The following is a 16,502-nucleotide window of genomic DNA, read 5'->3' on the forward strand; positions in this document are numbered from 1 at the left end:
GTATTGTTGTTGTGGATTTCTTTAGGCTGTGTTTGTGTGGGTTTTCCCTCTGCTTCTTTGGTTGTCCTAACATATCCCTAAAGGCATACTGGTTAGGTTAACTGGCAATTCTCATTTGGCACCTATGTGACTGTGGTTGTCCTATCCAGGTCAAGTTCCTGCCTTATACTCAGAGCTGCCAGGATAGTGCTCCCACAACCCTGAATGGATTAAGCAAGTTTGAAAATGCAATTTTATTATATTCACTGTCAAAAGAGCAGTTAAAAAAACTTTTACCTGTCCAGATCCTATATCCACCACATTCCAGCAGCCTGAAAGGTCACATAGTCTTTTGACTTCCTAAACAAGAGGAAAGACAGACACAAACTTTTTGGATTATATTAAACAGTTTTTGTAATGATGATTACACTAGCCTTGCTGCATTTCAGAAATATATTCAGTATCAATTTAATTTGGAAGTCTTATTCTGCTGGCTATATAGTCATGTCTGCCAAAATATAGGAGTGAGGCTTTAGTCTGTGTGCCTCCACAGAATTGCAGAAAGCTGCAAATGTGATTAACATGCAGAGAAAGTGCAATTTCTTAACAGTAAAATACAAAGGGGATTCCAAAAGTAGAGAATAATATATTAACAATGTCACCTTAAAGAAAAAGTAGAAAGTGTAAGGGGGTGAAACAGGATGCAGATCTCAAAAGTAGAGAAATTATATACAAAAAAAGTGTTTTCACTTGGCCTAAAGAAATACTTTAAATATAAGATAACATGACATTCACCAATCCACTTGATCTATCTCAGGGTCATGCAGAGGTGGAGTCTAAACTGGCAGCACTGATCGAAAGGTAGGAACTAAGCACAAATAATGTTTCAGACTATTGCACATGCCCACATAAACACTAGGCCAGTTTAAAGTAACTAATCAACCCGAGAAGGATATCTGAGAATTAGGGTGAAACATTCCTGCAAACATGGGAAGAATGTGCACACTTTACACATATTTGTTAGATATGAATTCTGAATGGTGGATCCATAAGATAGCAGTGCATCCCTAGTATGCACTGATAGCGCACTGCTGCACCCACTACACGACGAACTACCTGTATTGAGACCCAAGTTCAGTGGGTGACACCTCAGCACCACACTGGAACAGTGTGAGGTTTTTTTGTTTTGTTTTTTTAAATGGTGGGTGGAAAGCCAATCCTGCCATCAATCCCCAAGTTTTTCCTGTATGTTGGAGGACCTGCTTGCAGGGCTGGATGAAGTTTAGCGTCACTCCCAGGACGAAGCAATTGCAGGTTCAGGTCCTTGCTCAGGAGCCCAGTGGAGTAGAATTACTCCGTTGGGCCCTTGAAGTATAACTTCTGAGAGTTGCAGCACTATAGTCTCGGATTTAGTTCAATACTTGCTAATATTGTGGTAATGTGCCTTACTGGCATTACCAGTTATTAAATAAAGTTAGTTAAGTGTCCTCTGTATGGTGTTGAAAGAGGCATTTGTTTGTTGGGGGGGGAAAGGTTAACGTATAAAGAAAGGAAACTTGCCTTTTTCCTTTCTTATATAATGCAGACAGACGTCTTCACTGACCATATTAGCGCCTTTTGGGGAGCGTTGCGGTGGGTCTCGTGTAGACTGTAGAGACGGCTCTGCCATTAACTGGCTTAAATGGTAGTGTCTGTCCTCCACTCCTGCGTGTGCCTCCCGCAACCCCATAACACTAAAGGAGTAAAAGAAAGTGTGAAGTGTCGTAGTATTAGTTTAACGCGGTTTAGAAAAGGGATCCCATGTTTGAAGTTGTTTGGGCAGTAGCTCAGGGGAAGGACGTAAAAATGGAAAGTGCTTACGTTCACTTAAGGCAGAAGTGCAGTTTGCGTCTCAAAAGCCGGCACCGCTATGCGCTCGCACGCTGACTGCTCGACTTTTTATAGTAATTATGCGGGACAGGAGACGCGTCGCGTCACGTCATCGCGTACCCCGGGAGGGATGACGTACAGCAGTTTAATTGGTCAGCGCTGGGGCTCCGAATAAAAAACAGAATCATGGCCTCTAGAGGCGGGTTCTTTCTGACTAGATCATCTTAGAGCAGGGGTGTCGAACTCCTGTCCTGGAGGGCCGCAATGACTGCAGATTTTCATTCTAACCACCTTCTTAATTAGTGACCTGTTTTTCCTGCTAATTAACTTCTTTTGCCTTAGATTTAATTAACTCGACTCAGACCCCTTGGTTCTTTCTATTTCCTTAATTAGCAGCCAAACAATAATGAGACACAAAATAAGAAAACAGGTGACCAGCTAACCACACTATCTGAACATAAAGAAAGGTGAGGGTCTCGGTAAGGTTGATTTCTCAGGTCAATAATCAGAAACAGAAAATCAACACTTTGGGAAATGTCTGCTGTAGCAGAATGAGAGCAGCAGCAAGCTATGGATTAAGTAACAGGTTTAATTAACAGCAAGAATTGGCTTCTCATTAAGAAACTGTTTGGAGTTTGATGGTCCAGTTTAGCTGGTCATCTGTTGGCTCGTTTCACGTCTCATTTCTGTTTGGCTGCCGTTTAATGAAGAAACGAATCAATTCAGAGGAAGGAATCCTTAAAAACAGGGCAATTAAAAGGAAGGGAAAAGGAGTTAATTAGCAGTGAAAACTGGTCACTGATTAGGAAAAGGGTTAGAATGAAAACCTGCAGCCACTGCGGCCCTCCAGGGGCCTCATGTATAACGCCATGCGTAGAACTCACACTATAACATGGCGTAAGCACAAAAGTGGGAATGTGCGTATGCACAAAAAAATCCAGATGCAGGAATTTATATGTATGCAAACGTTCTTCCGCTACATAAATCCCGATCAGCGTGAAAAGTAACGCATGTGCACGCGCCTTCTGTCCCACCCCAACTCCTCCCAGAATTACGCCTCTTTGAATATGCAAATCAATATAAATAGCCTTCTGTGAAAAGACAACGGGAAAAGCAAAGAGGGAAAATATAAGAATTTCAGCGAATAAAAGTGGAGGCAAAGGAAGAACGTACTATTTGTTGGTTTAAACAGTGGTATAATCAACAAAAGGAAGTTGATCGAGTGACAGAGTGTCGGAGAAACTCGAAAGCTCAAGTTCACAAAGTCGCACAGTGCCTGAAATAAAAAAAAAGTCACATATCAAAGTCGCCGTGAAAAGGTGAGTGGTAGCCCACCGTCTGAGTGTCATGTGAAAGCTTATTAGGGTACAGTGAAAAAAAAGGCACACAGTGTGAAAAAAGCACGAAATGTCAACTTTAATCTCGAAATTTCCACTTTAATCACGTAGTTTATTTTGCCATTAAAGTAGAACATCATAAACTTCATCTTAAAATCGTTTAATTTACTAGTTTCTCAAATCCCATTGTAACTAAAGTAGCACGTTAAATGCTTTGTTCTGTATTTGATCTTCTATGTGCTCTGTGTGTGAATCACTACCTGCTTCTTAAACGGGCTTTCTCTTTCTCCGACAGGACACATAATCCATTGCATTCATTATATTACAGCTCTCTGAATAATTAAAATACTGAGATGTATACGTGATATCTTTTTCATGATGATAGGAATGAAAGCATGTTATTAAATATGGGAACACGGTGGCGCAGTGCTTGTTCATATCTCACGCAAGAGGCTTGCTGCGCCATGCGCGACCTTCGATGAAACAATTTATCACAGAAGTACTGTCTCTTTCAAACGTACTAACCTCCAATTCCTGTCCTTACTTTTCTTTCTCCAAATACCCAATCGCCACACAATCAGCTCTGTAATAGACGTGTAGCCATTTGTAAGCTTAGAATGCTGATTCTTCAAAACTTTTAAGGAACATTGAAATATCTTCGTAGTACATGTTTAATTATTCTATCAGTCTATCCTTCCAGTGTCGCGTCAGCACCAGTAACAATACAACGCAATGCAGGAACAATCCCTGAACTAGCTAGCGCTGCGGCACTGTGTCCTCACATGTTTAATTATTAACAATACAGATTATTTAAATGAAGTTAAAGTTTTATCTGTGTAATATAATCAACATATTTTGCTGCACTTCATCTTAAAAATGATATCGTCATCATATGTAAATACGTGCTTTATAAAGTGGCACAGGTTACAACTCAATGAAACAACTTTAATATACCAACTGCTGCTGTGAGTATTATCACAAATCTTAGCCTTCAGGGGGCCTCAGCTAAATCTCTGAAAGAGTCTACAAAATTTAGAAACTTAATTTTTATTTTCATTATTTGCATAAGGGTAGCAGAGTGATTAACAGTGCTGTCACGACATTTATCACAATGGCTTTGAAACTCTGCCAGCTCACTGTTGGTGTGTACTGTATAGTCAGCATGCTATCCCAAGTGTCAGCGTATGTTTTTTTTTCTCCCAAGTGTGTTAGTTTCCTCCCATATCTCAAAGATGCATATTAGATGCTCTGGTAACCTATGCGGGCAGCACGGTGGCGCAGTGGGTAGCGCTGCTGCTTCGCAGTTAGGAGACCCGGGTTCACTTCCCAGGTCCTCCCTGCGTGGAGTTTGCATGTTCTCCCTGTGTCTGCATGGGTTTCCTCCTGGTACTCCGGCTTCCTCCCACCGTTCAAAGACATGCAGGTTAGGTGGATTGGCTTGATGTGTGGGTGTGTCAGTGCACGCCCTGTGGTGGGCTGGTGCCTTGCCTGGGGTTTGTTTCCTGCCTTGTGCCCTGTGTTGGCTGGAATTGGCTCCAGCAGACCCCCGTGACACTGTAGTTCGGATATAGCATGTAAAGATAATGGATGGATGGTAACCTATGCTGGTCTGCTGTGAATAAGTTTGGTTGTGTAAGTGATGGTCTGATGCAATATTGAGGGTTGTCTTTTGTCCTAAATCCCGTGCTGCTAGAATAGATTCTGGCTCCCCAAATTTAATGAGCAGTATATAAAAATTAAGAGAATGGTCACTGGTATACATCTTCTTTATTATATCATATTTAAACGAATACAACTTCACATTATTTTAATGTATTTCATTTATGTTATATATTCTCCGTGTAATGTCCATCTCAGTGGAAAACAAGCTGATAATACTTAGGAGTGAAGACAAAATGACAATGTATGTTACTGTGTAAGTATTATTACAAAAATAATAAAATGAAAAAGATTAAATTCTTACTCTTCCAAGACGGCGAATCTCATGCTGTTTTTTAGGCTTAACGTGCTTCCTGAAGATGTGACTCAGCATTGAGCTTTGGCTGCAATTCTTTAGAAATTCTGCTGGCTTTGTTTTTCCTGATTTCTCCATGTGAATGTTCAAGTCTGTTTCCATATGCGGAATTCTGGGAAATGACAGAGCTTGTGCTGTCGCTCGGAAAGCCAAAAGAGACAGTGGCCAAACTGACCTATAATTATAAAAAGATTAATTAATATTTTTACTTAGAGCTTCCATTTTAAAAAATAATTACTATGAATAAAAAAGAATCAACCTTAAGAAATGTGCAATAACTCAAGAATTAGTTTTTTCAGATTGTGAATGAATAATAAAATGTATCGAAATCTTAGTATGTGATTGTAAAGGGTTAATAAATAAAATATATATAAAATTCTACATACATACAGTACATATGCTCTACACAACACAAATTATTTAAGTCAATTATGTTTCATTTGACTATCTGGGGGAACAATTCTCTTTAAAAGAATACGTTTCTAGTTCTTATTTATTTTGAAATTTACACCAGATCAATTTTATATGCATTCTCCTTCTGCAAAGTCAAAAAGTGAACACTAGTAATTCCAGTGGGTGAATGACCTTCCTGCTTATTTAACTTACTGCTCTTAGTGACTTTACAAAATCCATTGTGTGGTAGTACAGCATGGTTGCATTGCTGCTTTAAAGTGGTTGCATTCCAGTGCAATTCCTGATCAGAGTTCCTTTTGTGTAGAGTTTGTATATTTTACCTGTATTCACACTTGATTATACTTGGATACTCCATTTTGGTCCCATAGTATAAAAAGGCTATTACATTAACTGGCAATAATTTCAATTTTCCCCAAAGTGAAAGAGTGATCTGCTCTGGAATTAAACACAATGGCTATACAGTTAGTCTTTTGCATTTTTCCCTCCATGCTTTTCAACATTCATCATTGTACAACAGCATGGGAAGAGGTACTGGAGCTGAAGGCTTTAAGACCAAATACCCTTCCTAACACCAATCTCCTTTATTTATTTGTCTTTTATAACATGCAAGAGGGACACACGGTAGGCAGAGAGAAAATTGGGTGTGGACAAACAGTTGGTTACTGCAGTGATATTAAAGTATAAGGAAGCATGAACAACAATCAATACAGCAAATGAGCATAGCAAAAGGTTTGAGGAGAAGGTGGGGCTGGACAAGCTATCTGTCCTGTGTTTGTTGCTATTCGCAATTGTTATGAAGGTGGTGATCATATAAGTGAGTGGAGGATTGTCATTGGAGCTCTTATATGCTGATGATCTACTACTGATGGTAAAAAATTAACAGAAATTGAAGGGGAGACAATAGAACGAAAAGTTAGCTTGGAAACAAAAGACCTTAAGGGAAACACAGGAAAGAAAATGGTGACGGTTGGAGATGAAGGGCCAGGAGGGACGGAGTTAGGTGCATGGCCGTGTGGTGTTGGGAGAACGTAATCAAATACATGGGCTCTGGTGCATAAAATATGTAGTGGTGTGAAGTGTTGTATGTATGTGGTGTATGTGAGAGGGGTGCAGAATGCTTATGTAGTAAGAATAAATTTAGACAGCAGTAATGGAGTCATTTTGGAGAAAGTAGGGAGGTTCTGCTACTCAGGTGACATTATGTGTACAGACAGAAGTTTGGGGACAGCACTGGCACTAAAGGTGAGAGGTGCATGGAAGAAAGCCAGGGGGTGTTTCCCATTGTGACTTCTATCAGAGCCTCTCTAGCACTGAAAGGGAATGAAATCTGTGTGAGGAGCAGTATGTTTTGTGCAAGTGAGGCATGGCCAATCAAAGTGTAACATAAAGCAAAGATAGAAAGAGCAGTGATGAGAATAATCGGGCAGAAATTTGGAATGTCACAGACTGAAAGGAGGTTGAATGCTGAGCTAAAAGAAAGACTTGATGAGGTGATAGATGATTTGTTGAGGAGAATCAGACGAAGGTAGCTTGGGCATGTGGATATGACTGGGAAGCAGTGTAGTTAGCTGGATGTGAAGATACGAAGCTGTAGTGCTGTCAAATCACATGGACAGAATAGGTCTCACCCCAAAGGATGCCTAGAAACATAGACTGGGGAGGAAAATGAGTTGGAAAAACAGAACACCCAGAAAAAGCATTTTAAATTGGTGATGATGATTTTCCCCATTTTTAAACATGCCTATTCAGTTCAGTTAAACCAATTTAATGCTAATTTTCAGGGTAATACTATTTAAGAAAAAGACTTAAATTGCATACTACGAGGCTTTGGCATTGGTATTAATACTTTTCATAATTCTTAAACAACATTTTCTTACTAATTTCCATTTTATCTTTTATCTCTGTTCTCACTTTTAATTATTCTGCTCAGAATTTTCAATAGTAAGGGTTTCTTACACATTTTCTCTTAAAATGAAGAACTCTCTTTAAAACTAAATAGGAAACCAACTTTATGTAAAGCTTTTTAAAATATAATTGAAATAGTTCATTTTTAAATTGCTTTTCAAATATTTAGAATGTTTAATTTGGATTAGTATTGTGTTTTTTTTTTGGTAAAGCTGCTATAAAAGTAAAACTAAAAGCCTTAAAGTATTTTAATGTCCGACTCATTGTCTGCAAATGAGCCAACTCATTATTTGTACTTACAGTATTTGGGGCAAAATTACAATGAACTAAGAAGTCTGACTTAGATCTGGCATTTTTTACAAATTTTCTGCTGTTCTCTTCTTAACTTTTAAAGGAACATTTCATTCAGGAAATTAACTCAGTTTAGGTCCCAAAACACTCTCAGAATGCTATCTCGCCAAGATTGATCCAAACATTTCTGTACTCGGCTAGTTCGACACAGGGTGCATGCTAACCTGGCCACACAATTTAGGCACAAAAAATTGAGAATTTATGTTACAAGTATCTGGCCCTAGAGTAAGTTGGGTAACTTTTTTGGCGAACCAACCTTAAAAATGTAAATTTCTGTATTAATTTTGTGCACAGTTACATGACATACTGTAAATGACAGGCTGACTAATCATAAAATCAGTTTTTGTCTTTTAATATTAATACAAGAAAATGGTTGTCATATAGGTAATAAACATATCAGACTGCGTTACCTTTCTCCACTTCTAGACAGTCCATCCAAGAAATCAGCTAGCTGAGATGAGGAGAGGTCACTGAGAGCTTCCTGCCAACTTAGTGGAAGCTTTTCCCATAGTCTCTCACTGAAAAACTCCTGTACAACAGAGAATAAAAATATTTTTATTACAAAGTAAATACATTTCAAAAATATATTTTGAAAACTTGCATTTAATACCTATCTATATAAATGCAAAGTACAACATTCAGGATGTAAGCAATAATATTAATTAAAAACAAAACAATGTGCTGACTTGATCAGCTATATTTTGTTATCCTTCAAACGACATTCAGAAGCAATTCAAAAATAAAACCATTCCAGTACAAATAACTGGAATGTGATTTTATCATCAGTTTCACTATGCTTTTAGGGTTGCAGTGACAATACACTGAGCTGAACTGATCACTCCATTCTCCTGGAGAATTCCTAGGTGCTCCCACCCACAGCACCCAACAGATATAATATCTCCAGGGTGTTCTAAGTCTACCACCCTTGGTTTTTCCCATGTTGTCCCCCCCAAAGCTGGAGGTGCCAACGGAGCATCTTAACTATAGTATACGCCCCAAAACTCAGAAGCTGTTGTCACTAGTGTATCCTACCAACCTCACTTACTGTGTAGTCAAATGTCTGCCCACTGCTGGGTGTCCTGCCCAATAGCATCTTGAGGAAGCTAGGCTACAACATTTTTTGTCAATCTCTCGCTCTTTCATGTTGGTACTGATGCCTATATCGTATGGTGTCCAGGAAGATGCAGCACACATACAGAGTATATTGACTCTAGCTGGCCCACTTCTTTCCTTAAGTGGCATATATGAGACCTTTTCTTATTTCTAGCATGTCTTGTAGGTTCCTTGCTCTGTCCTATACTATATTGGTTGTACACGTTTCCATGGCAATCTCCTGTCGTAAGTATACCCTTTTCAAAATACACACTGCCATTTAAAGCACTATTTATTTGGCTGGGGGCAAAATGACTAAGTACCCACTTATAATAGTTGGAACAATTTAGAAAACACCAAAGGAAACTTACTATTATATAGGAATCTGTGAGGTGCCGATACATACACAGAAACTTGGTGAGACTAGCTGTTAACCTCTTTTGTTGATCCACTGAGAAGCTTTGGTAATTCATGGCAGTGTATCTCAGTCATCTCAGGATCCTGCCTAAATATAAAAACAAAAAAAATATCTATTTTTAAAATATACAATGACATTTAAAATTATGAACAATATTCTCAGTCATTCTAAAATAAATTATCGGTAGAGCAGTAAACTGATTTTCTACTTAAGTGTAGCCATGAAGGTGACTTAAGAACATGACAGATGTCCAGTTGGAGTAAGGCAAAAATTACCTACAGAGCAGGGTTATAGAGTCAGAGTTGGAAGCAATTACCATACTTGATTGCTGGAGAAAAAAATGTACCAACTCCAAATCAGACTTGGACTAAATGTAAATTGTAATATAATGTGCTAAAATTTCCAATTTCACATAAACTAATTCAATTAAAACTATTTTTTCTCCTAAACTGTCAATTAATATATAGCTTCTTTTTTTCATTTTGAAAGTTTACCTTTATGTTTAATGTTACACATTGTTTGGAATGGCAACTTTGCTAACTATATCAGTTTTAGCAAAATACAATGTTTCTCCAGCAATGTAAGGACTGCATTGGTGAAAACAAAGTGTTTCCTACTCAGAATTTTTCAGTTAAATTACCCTGTGAGCACTATTTACTATTTTGCAATATATTTATCGTTCATATGTAATCAGAAATGTATGAATTACAGAATTTACTTGAAAATATATCTATTAAAATGGCATGTGTATTTAAACTATTCAAGGACAAAGAATTTAAACATTCATGAAGATAAAAAGAATAAAAATGTATTCCACTCATGACTGGAAAAAAATGTGCAGGCAACTTAACTGTGTGCCTTTTTAATTGAGTGCTAAATACAAGTAGATTATTAATGAACTACATTGTATTAATATCACATTCTCAAATACAGAAAAAGTTACTTGCCAGAAACTTTTGCTTTTCAATTGATCTTTGAGTAGCAGGGTTGTACCATGTTAGCCATTATGACATTAGAACATTAGAACAATCTAGACGACAACAGGCCATTCAGCCCAACAAAGCTCGCCAGTCCTATCCACTTATTTCTTCCAAAAAAACATCAAGTCGAGTTTTGAAAGTCCCTAAAGTCTTACTGTTCTCCACAATACTTGGTAGCGTATTGTAAAGAAAAACATCCTAATGTTTGTGTGAAATTTACAATTAACAAGTTTCCAACTGTGTCCCAGTGTTCTTGATGAACTCATTTTAAAATAATAGTCTTGAGCCACTGTACTAATTCCTTTCATAATTTTAAACACTTCAGTCATGTCAACTCTTAATCTTCTTTTTCTTAAACTGTATAGGCTCATCTGTTTTAATCATTCCTCATAAATCAACCCCTATAGCCCTGGAATCAGCCTAGTTGCTCTTCTCTGGACCTTTTCTAGTGCTGCTATGTCCTTTTTGTAGCCTGGAAACCAAACCTGCACACAGTAATCCAGCTGAGGCCTCACCAGTGCATTATTAAGCTTGAGCATAACCTCCTTACACTTGTACTCCACACATCATGCTATAAAACCCAACATTCTGTTTGCCTTCTTAATGGCTTCTGAACACTGTTGGGAAATCGATAGCTTAGAGTCCACTATGACTCTTAAACTCTTCTCATAAGGTGTACTCTCAAATTTCCTGACCACCCATTGTGTATTCAAATCTAACATTACTTCCTATGTGTAATACTTTACATTTACCGTCGTTAAATTTCATCTGCCACAAATCTGCCCAATCCTGTATGCTATCCAAGTCCTTCTGTAATGATATAAATTCCAAATTATTTGCTAACCCACCTATCTTGGTATCATCTGCAAACTTAACCAGCTTGTTACTTATATTCCTATCTAAGTCATTTATAAATATTAAAAATAGCAGCGGCCCTAGCACTGACCCCTGTGAAACACCACTCTTAACATCAGCCAATTCTGATGACGTTCCTCGCACCATCACCCTCTGCTTCCTGTGTCTGAGCCAATTCTGCACCCATCTAAAAACATCCCTGAACTCCCACTTCTTTTAGTTTGATGCCCAACCTCTCATGTAGCACCTTATCAAATGCTTTCTGAAAGTCAAAATAAATAATATAATATGCTCCACTTTGATCATATCCTTTTTTTGCCTCCTCATAGAATTCCAGCATGTTAGTAAAACACAACATCCCTCTTCTGAACCTGTGCTGACTGTTCCTAATATCTTCTGTCCTTGCCAGGTGTTACTCAATCTTATCCTTAATAATTCCTTCCATTAATTTTCCTGTGATGCATGTTAAGCTTACTGGCCTATAGGTGCTTGGATCTGCCCTGTCACCCTTTTTATACAATGGGATGATATTTGCCATTTTGCAGTCCTTTGGAATTTCTCCAGTGCGCAGTGACTTCCTGAAAATATACGTGTCAAGGGTTTATATATGTACTCGCTAGCCTCCTTAAGAACTCAAGGGCAAATATTATCTGGTCCTGGTGATTTGTTTGATTTCAGCCTATTTAATCTGAGCACTACTTCTCTCCCTCTACAATTTCCAAATCCCTCAGTACCTTCTTAGTAGTCCTATTAACCTCTGGGAGGTTATACAATACAATTTATTTTTGGATAGCCCAAAATCACACTAGAAGTGCCGCAATGGGCTTTAACAGGCCCTGCCTCTTGACACTGTACCTGCTAGTTCTCATTTCAACGCTGAATTTAACTGAAATTTGTTACAATAAAATTTAATAATCTTTTTTTTGTATTCTAATTCAGAAATTCTCAACTGTTTAACTTTTACTCTTTAAGAAATTTAAACAAGACATGTGATTGATAGATGGCATAGTGGTAGAGCAGTTAACATTTCAGTTTACCTTCTCAAGGGAATGAAGGGTTCAACTACTGCTTCAGAGTCTGTCTACATCAGAGTGTATACTGTCTGCATATCTACATGTGTTAACTCTATCAGCTTGAAGTTGTACTTGTTACATTAAGTTATGCCCTAAATTGGGGCAATAAGGAGTCTGTACTTTGATGAAATATTTCCCAAGCAGGGTTAATCCTTACCTTATTTCTAACACTGTTAGGATAAGCTGTGGTGCTTTGGAATAATGGATGAATGTTATGGAATTAATTAATATTTACACAGGTGCCTGTGCATATTTACACTGTTATATAAATTTAAACATTAAGTTAAGTAAATACTGTAACGGACTGGTGGTCTGTTGAAAGTTGGTTTTTGCCATGTACCCACTACTGGCTCCACTCCCAAGCAGTGAATTAAATTAAGGTTTACAAATAATGTAATTAATTAATTAATATTAATACATTAAAAGGCTGACTTCTGGGTGTTATAAGTAGTGAAAGTAAAACACAATTCTGGAAATTTCTTACAAAGCAAACTATACAGTTAGATATTTCTGTTCAATCAAGTTTAACGGATGTACAAATTTAAAACATTGTTTTAAAAATGGTTGGACTGTAAACCATCTGCTGTAGTGTTCTCCTAGAACCAGAATGAGGGATTCAAATCATGCTGAAAGTAGGCTTTTCTACACAGGTGCATTTATTATGATATTTAAATAACTACATCACCCCATGCTTAAGATAATGTATTAAAAAACTGGGTAGAATCAGGTGCTCATTAAATAGGCTATGATGGTTTAAAGAAGGAATCTCAGTGATGCTAAAGCAGGGCTACCACAAGTACAGAGTGAAATTCTTAAACATGCATGTGCTAATTGAAAATGCAATATATCACCACTGTATGGCTAAAAAAGAAAACAAAACTTGTATGATATGGTCCATATAGTGCTTCCATATAAATTACACTTTAGTCATACTACATGAAACTACTCATGAAAAAAAGTTTACAACACAATGAAACCGAGTGTACTGCTATGGACAAAAGTTTTGAGAATAACACAAATATTAATTTTCACAAAGTTTGCTGCCTCAGTTTTTATGATGGCAATTTGCATATACTCCAGAATGTTATGAAGAGTGATCAGATGAATTGCAATTAACTGCAAAGTCCCTCTTTGCCATGGAAATGAACTTAATCCCAAAAAAAACATCTCCACTGTTGTTGTGAAGAAGGCTTCAGGGCACCCAAGAAAGTCCAGCAAGTGCCAGGACTGTCTCTTAAAGCTGATTCAGCGGGATCGGAGCACCACCAGTGCAAAGCTTGCTCAGGAATGGCAGCAGGCAGGTGCGAGTATATCTGCAAGCATGGTGAGGCGAAGACTTTTGGAGGATGGCCTGGTGTCAAGAAGGGCAGCAAAGATGCCACTTCTCCACAAGAAAAACATCGGGGACAGACTGATATTTTGCAAAAGGTACAGGGATTGGACTGCTGAGGACTGCTAGGGTAAAGTAATTTTTTCTGATGAATCCCCTTTCCGATTGTTTAGGGGAATCTGGAAAAAAGATTGTCTGGAGAAGAAAAGGTGAGCACTACCATCAGTCCTGTGTCATTCCAACAGTAATGCATCCTGAGACCATTCATGTGTGGGGTTGCTTCACAGCCAAGGGAGTGGGCTCACTCACAATTTTGCCTAAGAACACAGTCATGAATAAAGAATGGTACCAAAACATCCTCTGACAGCAACTTCTCTGAACCATTCAAGAACTGCTTGGTGACAAACAAGCACTGTGCCATAAGGGAAAAGTGATAACTAAGTGGCTCTGGGAACAAAACATCGGAATTTTGGGTCCATGGCCAGGAAACTCCCCAGACCTTAATCCCATTCAGAATTTGTGGTCAATCCAATCCAATTATGCAAGAATGGGCTGCCATCAGTCAGGATTTGGCCTAGAAGCTGATTGTCAGCAGAGTTGCAGAGGTCTTGAAAAGAAGGGCCAACACTGCAAATATTGATTCTTTGCATAAACTTAATGTAATTGTCAATAAAATCCTTTGAAACTTATAAAATACTTGTAATTATACTTTAGTATGCCATAGAAACATCTGAAAAAATTATCTAAAAACAATGAAGCGGAAAACTTTGTGAACACCAATACTTGTGTCATTCTGAAAACTTTTGGCCACGACTATACTGTGCAATAATAGAGAATCAAGTACATGAACTTGTACAATACGCACTATGTACACAAATAAATGTGGAGTAAAATTAACAGAAAATTGAATGAAAGTAAACAGACTGCATAGGTATATAGATTTGTATGCAGGTGGCTTCTATTCAGGCCTCAATTTACTTTTCACATTTATTGGGGACACACATTTCATTGATGCACCTAACAGACTACATACTGTAAGTGTGCAGCATTAAGCAATCTAGTGGACTGCTTCTTTGCTTGTATCTTTTTACCTGAATCTGTACTTTCTACAATATTAAAATCTGGATGGAGAATAACTCTTTAAAATTAAATTGCAATAAACCTGAACTCATGCAAGTTGGCACTAAAGCACAACTTAAGAAAATTAGTTCCTTTTCAGTCTTTCTTGATGGTGATCTCATTAGACACTCTTCTAATGCAAGGAATCTTGGTGTCACTTTTGAAGGAAGGATACACTGTATTAAGTGTTACTTATCATTTTGGTCCCTCTGTATCAGCATACTATCTGAAAATGTATTGTACCGTACATATTTTCCAGTTAACTCATAAGTCTGATTATGGAGTTGTATGCATCATACAGCATCACTTAAGATAACGAATTGTGATGCATCTGAGAACTGTTTTTTCCCACACCTCTTACAGAAGACAAAACCCATTGCTTACAAATGAGAAACACTAGCAGACTGGTGCAGTCCTTCCTGTGAGGTGAGTTGAAAGACTTTTCCAACTGGAAAGCAACATAATGGTTTTAAAAGTCATGTAACAATAGAATATAATGAATATAAGTAGGCAGTATGTCATGTTTATATATTTAAATGTTGGGGGTACACTCAAGTTGCAGGACACGTATGGAATGGTGATTATGTGTTTTTTTTTTTATTTATTTCTCTTTATCATCAAGCATATGCATTTCATTTGATGTTACGCGGATATCTCTGGTTGCTCATGGACTTTATTGTATGGTTTTTTGAGTAACAATAAAAAGAAGGAAAAAAAGCCTATTTAGCCTGTATACATAAGAGCTAAGAAAAGCACTCTACTGTACTCATTTAAATATCTCGGCAGCTTAAAGTTCTGTCAGCATAATATCTGGGTGGGGTGCAAATAACAGACCTTGCTTTAATAGGAACTGGGGTCAGATTGCAGAAAACCTGGCTGGGGTGTAATCACCAGACCCTCCTCTAATAGAAATTGGGGTCAGACATTTGAGATCGATGTCACTGCCTCAGCAACGCTGACCTAAACATGCCCATTCCCACCACACAGGCATATGGACTGCATTGGCAGTCTTCTACCTTGACTATCCTCGAATGCTAGATTCTGTCTCCATAAAGCAAGGGCATACTATAATTTACAGAAATTTCCATAATAGGAACTGATGTCAGTAATTTAAGATTTATGTCACTGCGCCAACAACACTAACCCAAATGTGGCCATTCTGTCCATGGGCTCAAGGACTGAGACTGGCATCCTTCACATTTAAATATCTCGGAAGCTAAGGATTGTGCCAGCATAAAACCTGCGTGCTGGGCAATCAACAGACCCTCTTCTAATAGGAACTAGGATCAGATATATTTGGGAAGGATGTCATGGCCCCAGTATATTTCGCTTTTGTTAAGTTAATGGGAGTTCTCGTTTTGTGTCACTTACTGTTGCTGGCTCTACAGTAGCAGTTCGAGTGACCCAATGGCACCTAGATAAGAACTCTGCTTTGTCACTGCTCTTCGTCCATGGGCGCAAAAACAAACAGATATTGTCGCTAGCATTTCTATGGAATGACAGTAACGACAGCATGTGTAAAAACAAGACAGCAAGTTGCACACGTTGGACAGTCCGATTCAAGTCCATTCACACTACAACGGTCAAAGTGATTTTCTCAGTTCAAAGTGAATAATGCTTTTCTCCTCAAGAATCTCCAGTAAACACCATTCAAAACATTGTAAATGAACCCGTTTATTATAAACACAATTACCTGGCAGGAAGCAGTTCTCAGCCGACGATTTCGCCTTCGTGTGCCCCGGCAGTGATCTCCTCAGTAAGCCATG

General features: G+C 38.1%; 1 protein-coding gene across 2 annotated transcripts in view; it reads right to left on the reverse strand.

Annotated features, from left to right (window-relative positions):
• mettl25b (methyltransferase like 25B) overlaps nt 1-16,499 on the reverse strand; it is a 38,269-nt gene extending 21,770 nt beyond the window's left edge. The window contains exons 1-5 of one of the 2 annotated variants that reach the window (XM_028793986.2): nt 16,430-16,499; nt 9,397-9,466; nt 8,280-8,398; nt 5,149-5,374; nt 277-339 (exon numbers count right to left, since the gene is read on the reverse strand). In XM_028793986.2, coding sequence (XP_028649819.1) covers nt 277-339; nt 5,149-5,374; nt 8,280-8,398; nt 9,397-9,453 — 465 coding nt within the window. In that variant the 5' untranslated portion in view covers nt 9,454-9,466; nt 16,430-16,499. Of the gene's footprint in view, nt 1-276; nt 340-5,148; nt 5,375-8,279; nt 8,399-9,332; nt 9,467-16,429 lie in introns of both variants that reach the window. The other variant, XM_028793985.2, reaches the window with a different exon arrangement.
• Between the last annotated feature and the right edge of the window lie 3 nt (nt 16,500-16,502).

The sequence above is a fragment of the Erpetoichthys calabaricus genome, chromosome 2, assembly GCF_900747795.2.
Source record: "Erpetoichthys calabaricus chromosome 2, fErpCal1.3, whole genome shotgun sequence".
Lineage (NCBI taxonomy): Eukaryota > Metazoa > Chordata > Cladistia > Polypteriformes > Polypteridae > Erpetoichthys > Erpetoichthys calabaricus.